At 37.3% G+C, this 19003-nt stretch overlaps 1 protein-coding gene across 2 annotated transcripts in view; it reads right to left on the bottom strand.

Annotated features, from left to right (window-relative positions):
- Positions 1 to 19003, bottom strand: part of PTPRQ (protein tyrosine phosphatase receptor type Q) — a 235648-nt gene that overhangs the window by 168755 nt on the left and 47890 nt on the right. For both annotated transcript variants that reach the window (XM_070454261.1, XM_070454262.1), the window contains exons 15-17: positions 15321 to 15503; positions 14874 to 14975; positions 4269 to 4389 (exon numbers count right to left, since the gene is read on the bottom strand). In XM_070454261.1, coding sequence (XP_070310362.1) covers positions 4269 to 4389; positions 14874 to 14975; positions 15321 to 15503 — 406 coding nt within the window. The remainder of the gene's footprint in view (positions 1 to 4268; positions 4390 to 14873; positions 14976 to 15320; positions 15504 to 19003) is intronic.

The following is a 19003-nucleotide window of genomic DNA, read 5'->3' as shown; positions in this document are numbered from 1 at the left end:
CACCTCCTCCCTATGTGTGGTGTGTGTGAGAGAGAGAAAGAGAAATAAAGCCAAGTTCTATTGAGGAAAAAGTGTTTTCTACGTTCTCTTTCCACATTAAGAGTCAGTCCAGCATGAACATCGGCCATAAAGTTTTATAATAATTCATGGTGTAGAAAGGAAGAATTACATGCACAAAGAAAGCTTTCAGCAGTCAAAATGAGAAGAAAAGAAAAAGTTTTGCACTACTAAGAAAGGGTGAGAGAAAGAACAGGACAAAGCTGTCCTGGGATCTTAAGTTGAGGGTGAAGTGAAAGTGAAAATGTTAGTCGCCCAGTCGTGTCTGACTCTGTGACTCCATGGATATAGCCCACCAGGCTCCTCTGTCCATGGGGATTTTCCAGGCAAGAATTCTGGAGTGGGTAGCCATTCCATTCTCCAGGGGATCTTCCTCACCCAGGGACTGAACGTGGATCTCCTGCATTGCGGGCAGATTCTTTACTATCTGAGCCACCAGGGAAGAGAAGTTGAGGGCAGGTGGTGAAAACAAATGAACAGTTTGTGAAGGAAGTGCCAGCATAGAGCTTCGCCTTCTTAGGATGGAGAGGAAAATGGTAAACCTCTTAGAAAATCTCTGTCTTCAGTATGGCATTACTTATGTCTAGATAAGTAGTTAGGTCCAGTGATTATTAATACTTATGTCCAGTAAGATCTAAGGGCTCTTCCACTGGAGCTAAGGAACGGTGTGGAAGCCACCTTCCAATCCTGCACACTACAGATCGGTTCAGAGCTACCTGAGGGTTGAGACAGACATGCTAAGAGATCCAGAACACTAGAATAAATCTGAGGTTGGATCAAGGCTAAAATAGAAAATAAAAACCTTGAAACTGGAAGCTATAATGGCGGGGGTTGGGGGGGGAGGCCCAGAATGGTACCCAACAGTCAAATGAGATGAGTCACAACATCCCAGACTTGAGATCCCCTCATCCTACTTTCCGTGGTCTCTCCTATACCTACAATCCATCTTAGGAAGTAGACAGAAATGGGGCACCCCCTGAAAGAAGAGAGAAAAAAGTACTACTGGGAGTTGAACTCAACACAGCATGGTCACTATACAGAGTAATGATACCGTTTATCAGAGTAGGACTGGAAACCCAACCAGAAAAGTCTTGAATCTCATTAACTTTTTTCACTTTCAGTTTTTTTCTAACAAAGCAAAACAGTGTCATAATCTGAGTCATTACCTTTGATTCAAAAATCCAGAAGTCATCATTGATTCCATTGATTTCTCTTCCTTTTCATTCCCATAGCCAATCTATCACTGGGTCCAAGCAACTTTTCTTCCTAAGCGTAATAAAAAGTTGCCACTTCTCTCTTCCATCCAAGGATCATCTATAGCCCAGATTACTAAAATAATCTCCCACCTGATACCCCTACTCTTTACAGCATCGGACCTTGCTTCTATCACCAGTCACATCCACAGCTGGGTATTGTTTTTGCTTTGGCTCCATGCCTTCATTCTTTCTGGAGTTATTTCTCCACTGATCTCCAGTAGCATATTGGGCACCTACTGACCTGGGGAGTTCATCTTTCAGTGTACTATCTTTTTGCCTTTTCATACTGTTCATGGGGTTCACAAGGCAAGAATACTGAAGTGGTTTGCATTCCCTTCTCCAGTGGACCACATTCTGTCAGACCTCTCCACCATGTCCCATTCATCTTGGGGGTCCCCACACGGCATGGCTTAGTTTCATTGAGTTAGACAGGACTGTGGTCCTGTGATCAGATTGGCTAGTTGTCTGTAACTGTGGTTTCGGTCTGTCTGGCCTCTGATGCTGAAGTTGAGACTCCAATACCTTGGCCACCTGATGTGAAGAGCTGACTCATTTGAAAAGACCCTGATGTCAGGAAAGATTGATGGCAGGAGGAGAGAGATGACAGAGGATGAGATGGTTGGATGGCATCACCGACTCAATGGACATGGGTTTGGGTGGACTCCGGGAGTTGGTGATGGACAGGGAGGCCTGGCGTGCTGCAGTTCATGGGGTCACAGAGAGTCGGACACGACTGAGCGACTGAACTGAATATCCCTGCTAGCATGTTTCCCTCTACAGTTCTTTCTGCATAAAGTACCCAAAGGGCTTGAAATTCTTTAATAATTCCCATTAAAACTGAAATGAAAACCAAGTCCTTATGATGGCTTAACTCCTGACCTCTGCCAGCCTCCTCCTCTCCAGTATAACTCTCCTCTGTCTCCATCTGTAGCAACACTGACCTCCTCTACAGTTTTCAGAACAAATGTGTTTCCTCACAGAGCCTATGCACTTGATGTTCCTTCCTCCTGCAGATCCTGACTTGACAAGAAGTTCCTTCTTGTTCAGATCACAAGTAAAGGCCATATATTCTTTTGGAAGCATACTATCAAAAGTAACCCTCTTTCCTCTGATTTCTCCTCTTTTGTTTATTTATGAGTATATAATCCACTTATCTCTTTAGAATGTAAGCTCCTTGATGGCACGGGTCTTATGTGTCTTGTTCACAGGTACATAGCTACTTTATCAATATTATTGAATGAAGAAATGAAACACTGAACTGATAAATGAAGGAGTAGGGTAATAGAGGGGAATGGTTACCTTGTCTCACTGCTACTCCTCCTATTATCATCCCTCATGCCACTCCTAATTTTGCCAAAGAGTAAGCAAAGGAACTTGGAATCAGGCAATGAAGAATACAGGAAAGGGAACCCTCTTACACTGTTGGTGGGAATGCAAATTAGTACAGCCACTATGGAAAACACTGTGGAGATTTCTTAAAAAGCTGGAAATAGAACTGCCATATGACCCAGCAATCCCACTTCTGGGCATACACACCAAGGAAACCAGATCTGAAAGAGACACGTGCACCCCAATGTTCATCGCAGCACTGTTTATAATAGCCAGGACATGGAAGCAACCCAGATGCCCATCAGCAGACGAATGGATGAGGAAGCTGTGGTACATATACACCATGGAATATTACTCAGCCGTTAAAAAGAATTCATTTGAATCAGTTCTAATGAGATGGATGAAACTGGAGCCCATTATACAGAGCGAAGTAAGCCTGAAAGATAAAGACCATTACAGTATACTAACACATATATATGGAATTTAGAAAGATGGTAACGATAACCCTATATGCAAACAGAAAAAGAGACTCAGATGTATAGAACAGACTTGTGGACTCTGGGAGAAGGCGAGGGTGGGATGTTTCAAGAGAACAGCATTGAAACATGTATATTATCTAGGGTGAAACAGATAACCAGCCCAGGTTGGGTACATGAGACAAGTGCTCGGGCCTGGTGCACTGGGAAGACCCAGAGGGATCGGGTGGAGAGGGAGGTGGGAGGGGGGAACGGGATGGGGAATACATGTAAATCTATGGCTAATTCATTTCAATGTATAACAAAAACTACTGTAATGATGTAAAGTAATTAGCCTCCAACTAATAATAAATGGAAAAAAAAAAAAAGAATACAGGAAAGGTAGTCCTAAGCAGCAGTATGCAAAGGGTTTAAAGAGGGATTGGGGGTGCGGGGTGGGGGAGTTTTAATTTAGGAAGGAGAAGAGTAGACTTCTAAAAAGCATCATACATAGCCTCTCACTCAATGCTGAACCTTCCAAGTAAGAAATATAAAAGAAGAAATGTCTATATTCTATAAAACATTATGTAAATTGCATTTTCAAAGTTGAAATATTTAAAACACATTAGAAAATATGTTATATCATTTGTGAATCCTTTTACCAGGGTTTATAGCAGAATAGGCAAGTAGGGTAAAGGTGATCAGTAAAAAATAAATACACTGCTTACATTTCAGTGGAAAACTGACCTTAAATAATAGAGCTCTGGAGAAATATCTTTTAGTTAAATTTTAGTTTTAAATATTCTGCTCAAGAAAACATAAAAGGAGAGTGACATAGAGAATATTGGAGTAATATTCTGAAAGCTTTTCACATATAATTATACTTGTAGTCACATGAGCAATCCATGACTCTGAAGAGCAGGATTCTAGTGTAATTACACATAATACATTTATTTTGTTTTTATTACAAAATTCACATTATTTGACTATGCTTGGACCTCCACATAATTTGGGAAAAAGTTGTTTCTTAATAAAAGCATATAAACTAACCTATTAATAATCAGATTTCTAATGTAGCTTCACAATCTGAAATTTTAAAACTGCATTCCTATTATGTTACAGATTAATACTTGTTCTCAGAACTATTTCCAAAAAAGAAAAAAATTCTTACCAGACATAAACTGTGTAATAGAGGATAATTCCATTTGGCTCCAGGGGTGGTTGCCATGACAACTTCACCATGACACCAGACAACTGTTTTACAGAGAAGTATTGTGGGGGAGAATCAGGAGCTGAAAAGTTAGGGTATAAGATAACATATTAATATTTTATTAAACATACATAAGAAGCAGCTAAAATAGAAGTGCACAAAATTTTTATTTTGAACTTTCTGGTGAATGAATTGGGTACAGGGCCTTTCTCCATGGGCTTAAGAGGCTGTTTACTTTCAAAATGAGATGATAAAAGAAGATTTTGCATGGTGGTGTTAGAACATCTGTTTCTGTGATTCAATGGAAAAAAATATTTCATGAGAAAAAAAGAACAAGGGTTATGACACTGTGATTCACCTACCATTCAAGTATATCTTGGTAAATTATCATCCTCCAATAAAAATAAAATTACTGGGGTGAGTAAATATACAAGAAAAGAACTCCCCAAACAATAAAAAGAATTGGGGGAAAAAAATCACACATCCAAGAAGCGGTAAAGTGATAAGCATAACATTGTGAGAGGAAATGACTGACCTCACAAATGAAAACTACACTCCTCAATTTCATTTGTGTCATTAAACTGCAAAATAGCATCAAAATCTGTTCACTAAATCTTCAAAACTGAATGGTTTACAAAGGAAATGCCAATGTAGCACATAAGCAAGTAAACAGACCATTTTAGGGTCTATTTCTAATTGTGCTATAATAGTGTAAGGATTCAAATATTTCAGCCATTCTGCACTGAATAAACACTGAAAAAATACTGTAAACTAATTATCAAGTATATATTTCAACTTAGATAAAACATTTAGAATGTCATTTCTCAGTTGCTATATAATAGCAGAATAATGTCTTAAAATATTAATGATTTTTTCATGTAAAGAGGTATAAATTACTACAATTTTGATCACTGTTTTAGTTATACATGGAGACTGAACTCACACCTAGCAGAAATTCTGAGGGTTAGTGCAGATTTCTTTAAACAGTTTAAATTTATAGATTAGTACTGTGCAGATCACTTTTTTCTCAGTAATTTGAAGATGCTGCTTGAGTTATATCTTCTTTCTGACTTTTGGGGTCATTCCAACTATAGTGTATGTCTACACATACATGTGTGTTTTCATTATTTTGATAATAACAATTTTTCAAAAAAGAGTTTATTGAGTAGAGAAAAGCTTTATGAAATAAATTCCACAAAATAACAGTAGCAGCTGTATTTATGTTTTCAGTTGGTATTCTCGCTGGCACCACAATAAAAATGCTATCAAACCTGATTATCACAGAATCCATATATCATGTGGAGGTGTTTGTTTCTCAAGATATGAATTACCTCTAACTGAGAACGTTCTTTCATTTGTTAAAACAAAATGCTGTAATATTTTTCTGAATATCACTGTAAAACTTTTATTATTGGAAAAAAAAAGAATTTTAATCAGAACTAGCACTGATACAGAACCTTGTATGTTGTAACTAAGCATTTCTCTTTGATAATGTGCTTTATGCTTTAAGATGTTTATGTAGAATATCAACTCCTGGTGTTTTATATTTAATCTTCAATATATTCTTGAGTAGTTTCTTTTTTATGTCACACTTTTTATTACTGAAAAAGTGTGATTAACATGACTTTTAAAGTAAAATATTGCATATCTACTATATCAGACAAAGTTTTAACCATTTTAACATCTGTCAAAATTACTTTTGCACTCTTCAGAAATAGCTCAGTTGGTAAAGAATCCGCCTGCAATGCAGGAGACCCGGGTTCAATTCCTGGGTCGGGAAGATCCACTGGAGAAGGGATAGGCTACCCACTCCAGTCTTCTTGTGCTTCCTTTGTGGCTCAGCTGGTAAAGAATCTGCCTGCAATGCGGGAGACCTGGGTTCAATCCCTGGGTTAGGAAGATCCCCTGGAGAACGGAAAGGCTACCCACTCCAGTATTCTGGTCTGGAGAATACCATGGAGAGTCGGACTCAACTGAGTGACTTTCACCTCAGAAATGCAATTTAAAAAATGAAATTGGAAAAACTAGAATAAATAAATGCAATGTCTTTTGCAATCTATCCAACTCATCATGACAGAGATATGAGTATAGATAAGAAGGGTCTTCATAAGGCTCTTACTTTCTCTGCTTGGCACAATCATTCCTATCCTTAACCCTCCCTCTACTAATCTTGCTTCAGGTCAGAGCTTAAACACAACTTAATCTGCTACATTTTCCTGGACGCCTCAGAGTAGCTAAAGTTCTTTTTTTTGTCCTGGTGAACATTTATGCCAGTAATTATAATTATAAAAATTATTTGTCTACACATTTGTCAAATTTAGACCTCTTCTAAAGAAGGTAAGGAGTTCCTAATACCCAACAATAAGCAAAACTTTTCAGGCCTTTATCCATTCTAGATTTGCTGTAATTTTTCTATAAGGGGATTTTGTTCTTTACCCTGTTTGTTAGCAATTATGTCAATGACTGAGCCAAGGACTTAGGTGGGTGTTTACCATGATTTCATATTTTGAATAGCCCAGGTATAATTTGAAACTATTGACTTGAACAGTAATAAACTCTGACTGCTCAAAATAATAACATATGTTGTCTACTGGTCTAGGTTCCTTCATAAACAACCTCAAATTCTTACTACATGGGCTATTTAATTAGATTAGAAATTAAGAAGCGGGTACTACATCTAGTAGGGCATTGCTAAAATGATCTAGTTAAAATGCTAAAATGTATCTGAGCCATTATTTAAGATAGAAAACAATCTAACCTTCTACCCTAGCCTTTAATCACTGTCCCACTGTCCCATTTATTTGGTAAATTTTCACTTTGAGAGCAAGAAAAATTATCTATGAAAAAATGAAAATTTGGACAGGTAAGTTCTGCTGAAGAAACAAGCATAGGAAGCAGAAGCAATACTGAGGAAGACTAACCCATGAGAAGACGCAGAAACTGGGGCACGTGGTGAATGACCGCAATCTGAACATCCACAAAGCACAGTTCAATGGGAAGATGGGGAAAGCTTGAGAGTGTGAAAAAAGATATTCTACAAACACATGTTACATCCAGAACTATTCCTCCTGGCAATGGGACTTGCTTTTGCAGATAAAGAAGAATATTCTCAAAATATACAATGTAAGAAACATAAAAGGCAAATCCAAATCCAAAACACATCTCTCAAAAGTAATTTTCATTTTAGCATGATATATGCCTACAACTTGGTGAAGTAGCATTGTAAAGTGGTCTCAGTAGTAAAGTTGATTTTATTCAAGTGAGGAAAGGTGAGCTTAAAAGTTGAAAATGAAGGCTATTAACATTCAGGAATAGCATCTTGGCAAATCATGGAGAGAAATCTGGTAAATAGCCTGAACTCATTAGCAAGCTAATCTTAATAACATCAAAAATGCTGCAGGCCCTTGCTGATCTCAACACCTTGTCTCAGATTCATTGATTTATTGTGTGGTGAGCAGAACGAGTTTGGACTCCACAAAAGTCACCCTGGACATGAAATGACACATGCATGTAATATACCTGGCACAGGATAAAGGTTATGAGTTCTGTTCCCCTGGGATGTTTTTGCTTTTAAAAGCAACAGATTAAAAATCAACTTAAGGAGAGAACAAGATGGCGGAGGAGTAGGTGGACGTGGAGTACATCTCTCTCCACAGATACACCAGGAATACACCTTCAGACACAGAAGTCCATGTAGAACACCAGCCAAGAGTAGACAGGAGTACCTGACCAGTGGAAAAGAATATACAGAACCAGGCAAAACTTGGTAGGATGAAGGAACTAGAGGGGAAAAGAGGAGTTTTAGTAGGACTGGACCTGCCCTCAGTCGGTGGGGGAGCTGAAGCAGGGGTCCAATCCCCACATTGGGGCAACTGTCTGAGTCAGAGGAAAAACATATAAGTCTGAAAGAGAAACAGTTGATCTGTGGCAGCCTAAATGGAATGAGAATTAGACAGTCCTTCCCACAGTCACATACACCCCAAACAAGGAGGCAGGTCCCCTGGAAGGCGCAATGGCTGGGAGCTGGATTTTAGGGATTGTGGAGCAATCCCAGGGCGAGGGCTGCTATTGACTGTGGAGAGACGGATTGGGGGGATGTGAGGGAGGAGACTGTGGTGGGAAATGCCTGTGGAGGAAAGCCAGGCAGCCATGGAAGCAAGGTGATACTGCTGAGTCACGCGTAGGGGGTATAACCATCACCACGGCCTCTCTCCTCCTACACAACAGCAGCAGTTAATCTTTAAAGTATACAAAGCTTTATATCTATTTAACTTTGCATATCTATTCTTTCTTTCTTTTCTTTCTTTCCTTTCCTCTTAACACATTTGTTAGTTTTATTTTCATTGCTTTATTCCTCAATTGGCACCTTGCTTTAGTTTTGTTTTCCAGTTTGTGCTTTAGTTAGTTTTGTTCTGGTAGATAGAACTTTTGCTTTCCTTTGTTCGCTGGGTCAACCTATTGTACTTTATTTTTGTTGGGCTGTTTTGATTTTGCTTATGGGTATATATATATTTGTTTATATTCAGTCACACTTTTTATTGTTGTTATAGACTTCTGCCTCTATGTTGGGCTTTTGCAGTTCTATGGAGTTTTACTTTTTTTTTCTTTTTTCTTCTTCCTTTTTTCCTTCTTTTCCTTTTTTATAATTTTTAATTTTTTAAAACCTATTATATTTTTTCTACATTTATTCCTTTGTTTGCCTTTCCTACTGCTCTTTTCCCCTTGCAGTTAATCTTTAATGTATATAAATCTTCTTCATCTACCTCTATTTAACTTTGCATATCTATTCTTTCTTTCTTTCTCTCCTTTCCTCTCAACATATTTGTTAGTTTTGTTTTCATTGCTTTATTCCCCACTTGGCACCTGGCTTTAGTTTCATTTTCCAGTTTGTGCTTTAGTTTTGTTCTTAATGGGTAAATATAATTTTTGATTTCCTTTGTTCACTGGGTCAATCTACTGTATTTTGTGTTTGTTGGACTATTTGACTTGCTCATGGGTTTATATGTATATGTGTATATTCCATTATTTTCAGTATTATTTGCCTGATTTTGTAACTGCCATTTGCCTGGGTTAATCTTTGGTTTCTCATTTTTTGACATTTGTTTTAATCTCACTTAATGCTATGACAAACCACTTGCAGAATCTTCATTCCTGACCAGAGATCAAGCCCTGAGCCTTTGGAGTAGGAGCACTGACTCCAGCACTCTAGACCACCAGAGGACGAACTCGAGGGAGCATCAGACAGTGAGAACTCACACAAAGGAAACCACCTGAATACAAGACCCAGCATCACCCAACCACCAGTAGCACCTGTGCAGGGCGCCTCATCTAAATAACAAACAAAACAAGCATACAAACCCAATCCTCAGCAGACAGGATTACCACCTCACTCAGCCTTGCCCATCAGAGGAAAAACAAACAAACAACAACTCAGCATAAATCTTACCCTACACAAACCACTGGACCAACCTTAGGAGGGCAGAAGCCAAAAGGAAGAAAGAATTCAAACTTGAAGCTTGGGAAAAGGAGACCTCAAACACAATAAGTTAAAAAAAAAATAATGAAAAGGCAGAGAAATACTACACAAATGAAGGAACAAACTAGAAATACAGAAGTCCAAATAAATGAAGAGGAAATAGGCAAACTACCTGAAAAAGAATTCAGAATAATGATAGTAACAAGATCAAAAATCTTGAAAACAAAATGTGGAAAATGCAAGAATCAATTAACAAAGACCTAGAAGAATTAAAGAATAAACATACAAAGACAAATAACACAATTACTGAAATTATAAATACTCTAGAAGGAATCAATAGCAGAATATCTGAAGCAGAAGAATGAATCAGTGAACTGGAAGATAAAATGTTGGAAATAACTTCTGAAGAGCAGGACAAAGTAAAAAGAAGGAAAAGAAGTGAGGATAGTCCAGAGACCTCTGGGACAATATCAGATGCACCAACATTCAAACTATAGGGGTCCCAGAAGAAGAAGAGAAAAAGAAAGGATATGGAAAAGTTTTGAAGAGATTATAGTTGAAAGTTTTTCAATATGGAAAAGGAAATAGTCAATCAAGTCCAAGAGGCACAATGAGTCCTATACAGGATAAACTGAAGGAGAAACATGCCAAGACACATACTAATCAAACTAACAAAGACTAAATACAAAGAAAGAATATTAAAAGCACAAAGGGAGAAGCAACAAGTAACATACAAGGGAAATCCCATATGCTTAACAGCTGATCTTTCAGCAGAAACTCTGCAGGCCAGAAGGAAATGGCAGGATATATTTAAAGTACTGAAAGGGAAAAATCTACCCAGCAAGGATCTCATTCAATATTGATGGAGAAAAAAAAATGCTTTTCAGACAAGCAAGAGAATTCAGTACCACTAAACCAGCTTTACAACAAATGTTACAGAGTCTTATATAGTCAAGAAGTACAAGAGAAGAAAAAAGATCTACACAATCAACCCCAATCAATTAAGAAAATGGCAATAGGAACATATATATCAATAATTACTTTAAATGTAAATGGATTAATGCTCCAACAAAAAGACACAGACTGGCTGAATGGATACAAAAACAAGACCCATATATATGAACTGTCTACAAGAAACCCACTTCAGACCTAAAGACACATATAGACTTAAAGTGAGAGGATGGAAAAATATATTCCATGCAAATAGGAAGCAAAAGAAAGCTGGAGTAGTAATCCTCATATCAGACATAATAGACCTTAAAATAAAGAAGATTGTAAGAGATAAGGAAAGACACTACATAATGATCAAGAGATCAATCCAAAAGGAAGACGTAACGATTGTAAATATCTATGCATCCAACATAGGAGCACCTCAATGCATAAGACAAACTAACAACATAAAAGGAGAAATTGACTACTGTCACAATAATAGTAGGAGAATTTAACATCCCACTCACACCAATGGACAGATCATCAAAACAGAAAATTAATAAGGAAACACAAGTCTTAAATGAAACATTAGATGAAATGGACCTCATTGATATCTTCAGGACATTCCATCCAAATGCAGAAGAATACACCTTCTTCTCAAGTGCACATGGAACATTCTCCAGGATAGAACACATCTTGGGTCATAAATCAAACCTCAGTAAATTTAAGAAAACTGAAATTGTATCAAGCATCTTCTCCAACCACAATGCTATGAGACTAGATATCAGTTACAAGAAAAAAACTGTAAGAAACACAAATACATGGAGATTAAACAACACATTTATAAATCACCAACAGGTTGCTGAAGAAATCAAAAAGGAAATCAAAAAATTTCTAGAAACAAATGACAATGAAAACATGACAACTCAAAACCTATGGAATGCAGCAAAAGCAGTCCTAAGAGGAACATTTATAGCAATACAATCCTACCTCAAGAAAGAGGAAAAACATTGAATAAACAACCTAACTTTACACCTAAAACAACTGGAAAAATAAGAAGAACAACAACAAAAAAAAAAAAACTAAATTAATAGAAGGAAAGAGAAATTTATTTCTGAGCAGAAATAAATGAAAAAAAATGAAAGAAACAGTAAAGATAAATAAAAATAAAAGCTGGTTCTTTGAGAAGATAAACAAAATTGACAAACCTCTAGCCAGACTCATCAAGAAAAAAGATAGAAGAATCAACAAAATTAGAAATGAAAAAGGGGAGGGTACAACAGACAATGCAGAAATACAAAGGATTATGAGACTATTATGAACAACTATGTGGCAATAAAATGGATAACTGGGAAGAACTGGACAGATCCCTAGAAAAGTTCAATATTCCAAGACTGAACCAAGAAGAAGAAATTATGAACAATCCAATTACAAGCACTGAAACTGAAGCTGTGATCCAAAATCTCTGAAAAAAAACATAAGCCCAGGACCAGATGGCTTAACAGGAGAATTCTATCAAACATTCAGAGAAGAGCTAATGCCTATCCTTTTAAACTCTTTCAAAAATTTTCAGAGGAGGAACACTACACGAAATTCATTCTAAGAGGCCACCATCACCCTGATACCAAAACCAGACAAACACAACACAAGAAAAGAAAACTACAGGCCAATATCACTGATGAATATAGATGCAAAAATCCTCAACTATACATAGAAAACCCTAAAGACAGTATTAGAAAATTACTAGAGCTATTCATTGAATTTAGCAAAGTTGCAGGATACAAAATCAATACACAGAAATCACTTGCATTTCAATATACTAACACTGAAAAATCAGAAAGAGAAATTAAGGAATCAAGCCCATTCACCACTGCAACAAAAAGGATTAAATATCTAGGAATAAACTTACCTAAGGAGACAAAAGAAATGTACACAGGAAATTATAAGACACTGGTGAAAGAAATCAAAGATGACACAAACAGATGGAGAGATATTCCATGTTCCTGGGTAGGAAGAATCAATACTGTGAAAATAACTATATTACCAAACACAATCTACAGATTCAATGCAATCCCTATCAAACTACCAATGGCATTTTTCACAGAACTAGAACAAAATATTTCACTATTCATATGGAAACACAAAAGACCCTGAATAGCCAAAGCACTCCTGAGAAAGAAGAATCAACCTGGAGGAATCAACCTTCCTGACTTCAGATTATACTACAAAGCTATAGTCATCAAGTGCAGTAGTGACACAAAAACAGAAATATAGACCAATAGAACGAGATAGAAAACCCAGAAATAAACCCATGCACCTATGGGTATCTTATTTTTGACAAAGGGGGCAAGAATATACAATGCGGCAAAGACAGCCTCTTCAATAAATGGTGCTGGGAAAACTGGACAGCTACATGTGAAAGTATGAAATAGAACACTTCCTAACACCATACACAAAGATAAACTCAAAATGGATTAAAGACCTAAATGTAAGACCAGAAACTATTAAACTCTTAGAGGAAAACATAAGCAGAACACTCAATGACATAAATCAAAGCAAGATCCTCTATGACCCACCTCATAGAGTAATGAAAATAAAAACAAAAGTAAACAAGTGAGACCTGATTAAATTTAAGAGCTTTTGCACAGCAAAGGAAACTATAAGCATTGTGAAAAGACAGCCCTCAGAATGGGAGAAAATAATAGCAAATGCAACAACTGACAAAATATTAATTTCCAAAATATATGAGCAGATCATACAATTCAATGCCAGAAAAACAAACAACCCAATCAAGTGGGAAAAAGACCTAAATAGACTTTTCTCCAAAGAAAACATACAGATGGCTAACAAACACATGAAAAGATGCTCAACATCACTCATTATTAGATAAATGCAAATCAAAACTACAAACTACAAAATCACCTTACACTGGACAGAATGGCCATCATCACAAAGTCTACAAACAATAAATCCTGGAGAGGGTGTGGAGAAAAGGGAGTGCTCTTGCACTGTTGGTGGGAATGTAAATTGATACATCCAGTATGGAAGATGGTATGGAGATTCTTTTAAAAACTGGGAATAAAACCACCATATGACCCAGCAATCCTACTCCTGGGCATATACCCTGAGGAAACCAAAATTGAAAAAGACACATGTATCCCATTGTTCACTGCAGCACTATTTACAATAGCTAGAACATGGAGGCAGCCTAGATCTTCTTTGACAGATGAATGGATAAAGAATTTGTGGTACATATACACAATGGAATATTACTCAGCCATAAAAAGGAATGCATTTGAGTCAGTTCTGATGAAGTGGATGAACCTAGAACCTATTATACAGAGTGAAGTGAGTCAGAAAGAGAAAGGTAAATATTCTAACACATATATATGGAATTTAGAAGAATGGTACTGAAGAACTTATTTATAGGGCAGCAATGGAGAAACAGACATGGTGAATAGACTTATGGACATGGGGAGAGGGGAGGAGCGGGTGAGATATACGAAAGAGTAACATGGAAACTTACATTACCATAAGTAAAAAAGAAAGCCAATGTGAATTTGCTGTGTGGCTCAGGAAACTCAAACAGGGCTCTGTATCAACTTAGAGGGGTGGGGTGGGGTGGGAAGGGAGACGGGAGGGAGGTTCTAAAGGGAGGGGATATATGTACACCTATGGCCGATTCATGTTGAGGTTTGACAGAAAACAGCAAAATTCTTAAAGCAATTATCCTTCAATAAAAAAATAAATTTAAAAAATGCTGCAGGTTGACATAACAGAATCTACTACAAAACTTATTAATTAATGTCTATTCTTGTGAATGTTAAAAGTGAAAAACATGGTCATAACATACCCAGATTAATGTTCAAGCTATTTGCACCAAAATTTTAGCCTTAATAATTCCCATGGGGAAAAAATTACTGATTTTTTACAGAATATGAATGACTTAAGAATAAAAAATGCATTTTATACCTGATTTTACTGAACATAAATATAATTTTACAAGCTTCTTTTGCTTGAAATCTCCATGTAAAGCTGATGTAGCACATAAGTGCTACTCAAGGCAAAGAGAATTCTTATATTATAATCTTCATTTTATATACATGTTTTTTGAAACATGACAGATTAAAAATTTATCAACTAGTCACTGCTATACTTACCATCTTCTTCAGTAAGCACACTTATGGGTGCACTCCGAATTCCTTCACCTTTGAGTGTACTAGCTGACACCTCAATTGTATACTGTGCGTACTTCTTCAGTCCTAAACAGAAATAAGATAGATAAGACTTACAAAATAACCTTTAAATATACGCAAGAAACAAACTATGAAATGTTTCTTAACAACCTTCCAAAAGGAAAAACTAAGTGAAAATGTAGTTCTTGGAATAGTAACTCATCTTATGAAGACAAAACTATATAGAAATATGTGGGAAAGAACTGAGAGTGTTCTTTCATGTGATCTGCAATAAACTTCTACGTTATTGAACCAAAGAGCCAGAACTGTCACACTCTGTATAAATTACACTCAGCACTTACAACAACAAGCCAAAGTTTTGTGGTCACTCAGTCAAAATAAATGTAAATATCCAACATTATATTTTTTTACCTTTAATATTCTGAGTCAAAGAAGTTGTATTTATCACTCTTTCCTCATTTCCATTACTTTTCATTAGATAAATTGTATATGTTTTTATAATTCCATTGGGACTACTTGGAGGTAGAAATGATAGCTCAATCTCTCCAGAGGTAATATTTTTGTAAGTAATATTTTCTGGTGCACTATCAGGCACTGAAAACAAACAAACAAAAAATGTATATACAGCATAAACAGTTCTACGCTTATAATGTATTCTGTTGATGTTTTCACCCCAATGATCTAGGATACACACACATACACACACTTGTTAAGTCACTTCAGTCATGTCTGACTCTTTGTGGCCCCAGGGACTGTAGCCGGCCAGGCTCCTCTGTCCATGGGATTCTCCAGGCAAGAATACTAGAGTGGGTAGCCATGCCCTCCTCCAGGAGATCTTCCCAACCCAGGGGTCGAACCTGTGTCTCCTGTGGCTCCTGCATTGCAGGTGGATTCTTACCATTGACCCACCAGGAAAACACACACACACACACACACACACACACACACATATCAGAACATTCACTAGAATGCAATTATAATAAATATCCTAAATGTAGAAAAATATGGCTAAGTTATACCACTTGCAACTGTGCAAGAAAAATTTCATCTCAAAGAAAATTCATACAACTCTATGAATAATGTTTATTGGATGATATTTTTTATCAAAATACTTGAGACTAAACTTCTTACTGTGCAGAACATGCAGATACAGTGGTCCCGTGGTACACGCGGGGAAATGGTTCCAGGGTCCCCATGCCCCCACCCCTTTCATGGATACCAAACTCCAAAGATGCTCAAGCTCCTTACATAAAACTGCACAGTATTTGCAAAGAACCTAACGACATCTTCCTGTATACCTTAAATCATCTCTAGATTATTTATAATACCTAAAACAATGGAAATACTATGTAAATAATTGTAAATACAATGGAAATGCTATGTAAATAGTTGCCTGCCAGCATGCAGGAAATTTAAGTTTTGCTTTTTGGAACTTTTTTTCTACAACTTGTTTTCAAATACTTTCAATGCACAGTTGGTTGAATCTGTGGATTCAGGGCCCACAGATACAGGCTAACTGTATAAGGAGAACTTGAAAACACTTAAAAATTGATTCTGCATTTCATTAATAATAACATATAAATGGTTAATAGATTAGTTTTGATATACAACATGATCTATGACAAGGCAAGGATCCTCTCCTAGATAAAAGGAAAGGATATAATAACCTGGTGTAATAACCTGCATATAATAACCTGGTAACAAAACAGTCTCCTAAGGATGTGTGTGCTTAGTCACTCAGTCTTGTCTGTCTCTTTGTGACTTCCTAAGCTGTAGCCCGCCAGTCTTCTCTGTTCATGGGATTTTCCAGGCAAGAATACTGGACGGATTGCCATTTTCTTCCCTGTCAGGGATCAAACCTTCATTTCTTGTTTCTCTTGCATTGCAGGTGGTTTCTTTACTCATTGAGCCATCAGGGAAGCCCCAGGATACAATTTATCAATAAATAAAACACCAGTTTCCTGTATCTACTAATGCTTTTATTATACTGAATGCAATGGCCACAAAATGGTTCTCTACATATATTCAACTACTAATACTACACGTGGGATTCCAATTCTAGAAAAGTGGATATTGGAAAAGCGACACTAAATTGAATGATCATTATAATTAAAAGGAGTAAAACTTCATATAAAATTAACCTTTTTCTTGTAAGGAATTGCAGAGCTGGCAAAGAAGTCAGAAATCTATGGTGGACCAAAAACAAATACAAAAAAACAAACAAAAATAAAATAAACAAAAAAAAACAAAGTAAAAATAGGAGTCCTGATGTGAAAGCTGGAACAAAAGCCTGCTCTGACTCACTAGGTAACAGTCAATCCCGGTGACTCTGAGTTTCTGTATTAACTGCTGTGTGGAGACCCAGAAAAAGAAGAGAAAACCTTGGGCCAGTAGAAGGGTAAAAAATATCCCTGCACCAAGTGGTGGGTCTCCAAAGAATGCAATTCCAGCAAGACCCATGATACAGGCCAATTATGGGGGCACTCTGAATTCTTCAGCAGATTGCCAAAGAATTGAATGTGAGTGGTTCTTCCTAGACTTGTGTAATGTGGTACGTTCACTCTCACAGAACAAGGAGTGAGAAGAAAACCTACCAAGTAAAAGAGGACAGAAAAGTAACTTTTTTCCGCTTATCGTGCCTCTGGATGGAGCGGTGGAATATAAAAAATGAAAAATAAGACTATGCATTGTTGGAACTGTAAGCCTATCCCTATGAGCATACGTGGCCCAAATTCATGGAACATGTATAATCACTTAGAACCAGACACGGAACAATGGACTGATTCAAAATCGGGAACAGAGTATGTCAAAGTTGTATAATGTTACCCTGCTTATTTAACTTAGATGCAGAGTACATCGTGTGAATGCTGGGCTGGAACCAAGACTGCCAAGAGAAATATTAATAATCTCAGATATCCATTTTACACCAGCCTAGTGGCAGAAAGCAAAGAAGAATTAAAGATCCTCTTGATGAAGGTGAAAGAGGAGAGTGAAAAAGCTGGCTTAAAACTCAACATTCAAAAAAACAAAGATTATGGCATCTGGTCCCATCACTTCATGGCAAATAGATGGGGAAACAATGGAAACAATGACAGACTTTATTTTCTTGGGCTCCAAAATCATTGTGGACAGTGGCTGCAGCCATGAAAGTGAAAGACACTTGGTCTTTGGAAGAAAAGTTATGACAAATCTAGACAGCATATTAAAAAACAGAGACATTACTTGGCCGACAAAGATCTATATAGTCAAAGCTATGGTTTTTCCAATAGTCATGCATAGGTGCGAGAGCTATACAATAAAAAAGGATGCTGGTGGGATTTAGTTGCTAGGTCATGTCTGACTCTTGCAACCCCATGGACTGTAGCCTGCCAGGTTCCTCTGTCCATGGGATTCTCCAGGCAAGAATACTGGAGGGGGTTGCCATTTCCTTCTTCAGGGGATCTTCCCGACCCAGGAATCAAATCCAGGTCTCCCACACTGCAGGAGATTCTTTGCCTACTGAAGACTGTTTACATTTACCATTCCAGATGCTTTACCAACTAAGCTACAAGTGAAGCCCAAAAAAGGATGAGTGCCAAAGAATTGAGGCCTTCAAACTGTAGCACTGGAAAAGACTCTTGAGAGTCCCTTGGACAGCAAGGAGATTGAACCAGTCAATCCTAAAGGAAATCAACCCTGAATATTCATTGGAAGGACTGATGCTGAAGCTGAAGATCCAATACTTGGGCCACCTGATGCAAAGAACCAACTTGTTGGAAAAGACCCTGATGCTGGGAAAGATTGAAGACAGAAGGAAAGGGGACAACAGAGGATGAGATGGTTGGATGGCATCATCGACTCAATGGACATGATTTTGAGCAAGCTCTGAGAGTTGGTGATGGACAGAGAAGCCTGGCATGCTGCAGCCCATGGGGTCGCAGAGAGTTGGACACGACTGAGCGACTGAACAACAAATATAGTCTGAAAAGACCTCTACTTCAGAACAGAAATTAAAATGAATTTGTAATACTGAGTTGCCATTACTCAAAAGCAACTAGCAGAAGCTAACACATTCTCTCTGAAGAAACTCAACTTTAACTTAGGTCACAATTAGA

Source organism: Odocoileus virginianus, chromosome 24 (assembly GCF_023699985.2).
Source record: "Odocoileus virginianus isolate 20LAN1187 ecotype Illinois chromosome 24, Ovbor_1.2, whole genome shotgun sequence".
Taxonomy (NCBI): Eukaryota; Metazoa; Chordata; class Mammalia; order Artiodactyla; family Cervidae; genus Odocoileus; species Odocoileus virginianus.
This window is presented reverse-complemented; position numbering and strand designations above follow the sequence as displayed.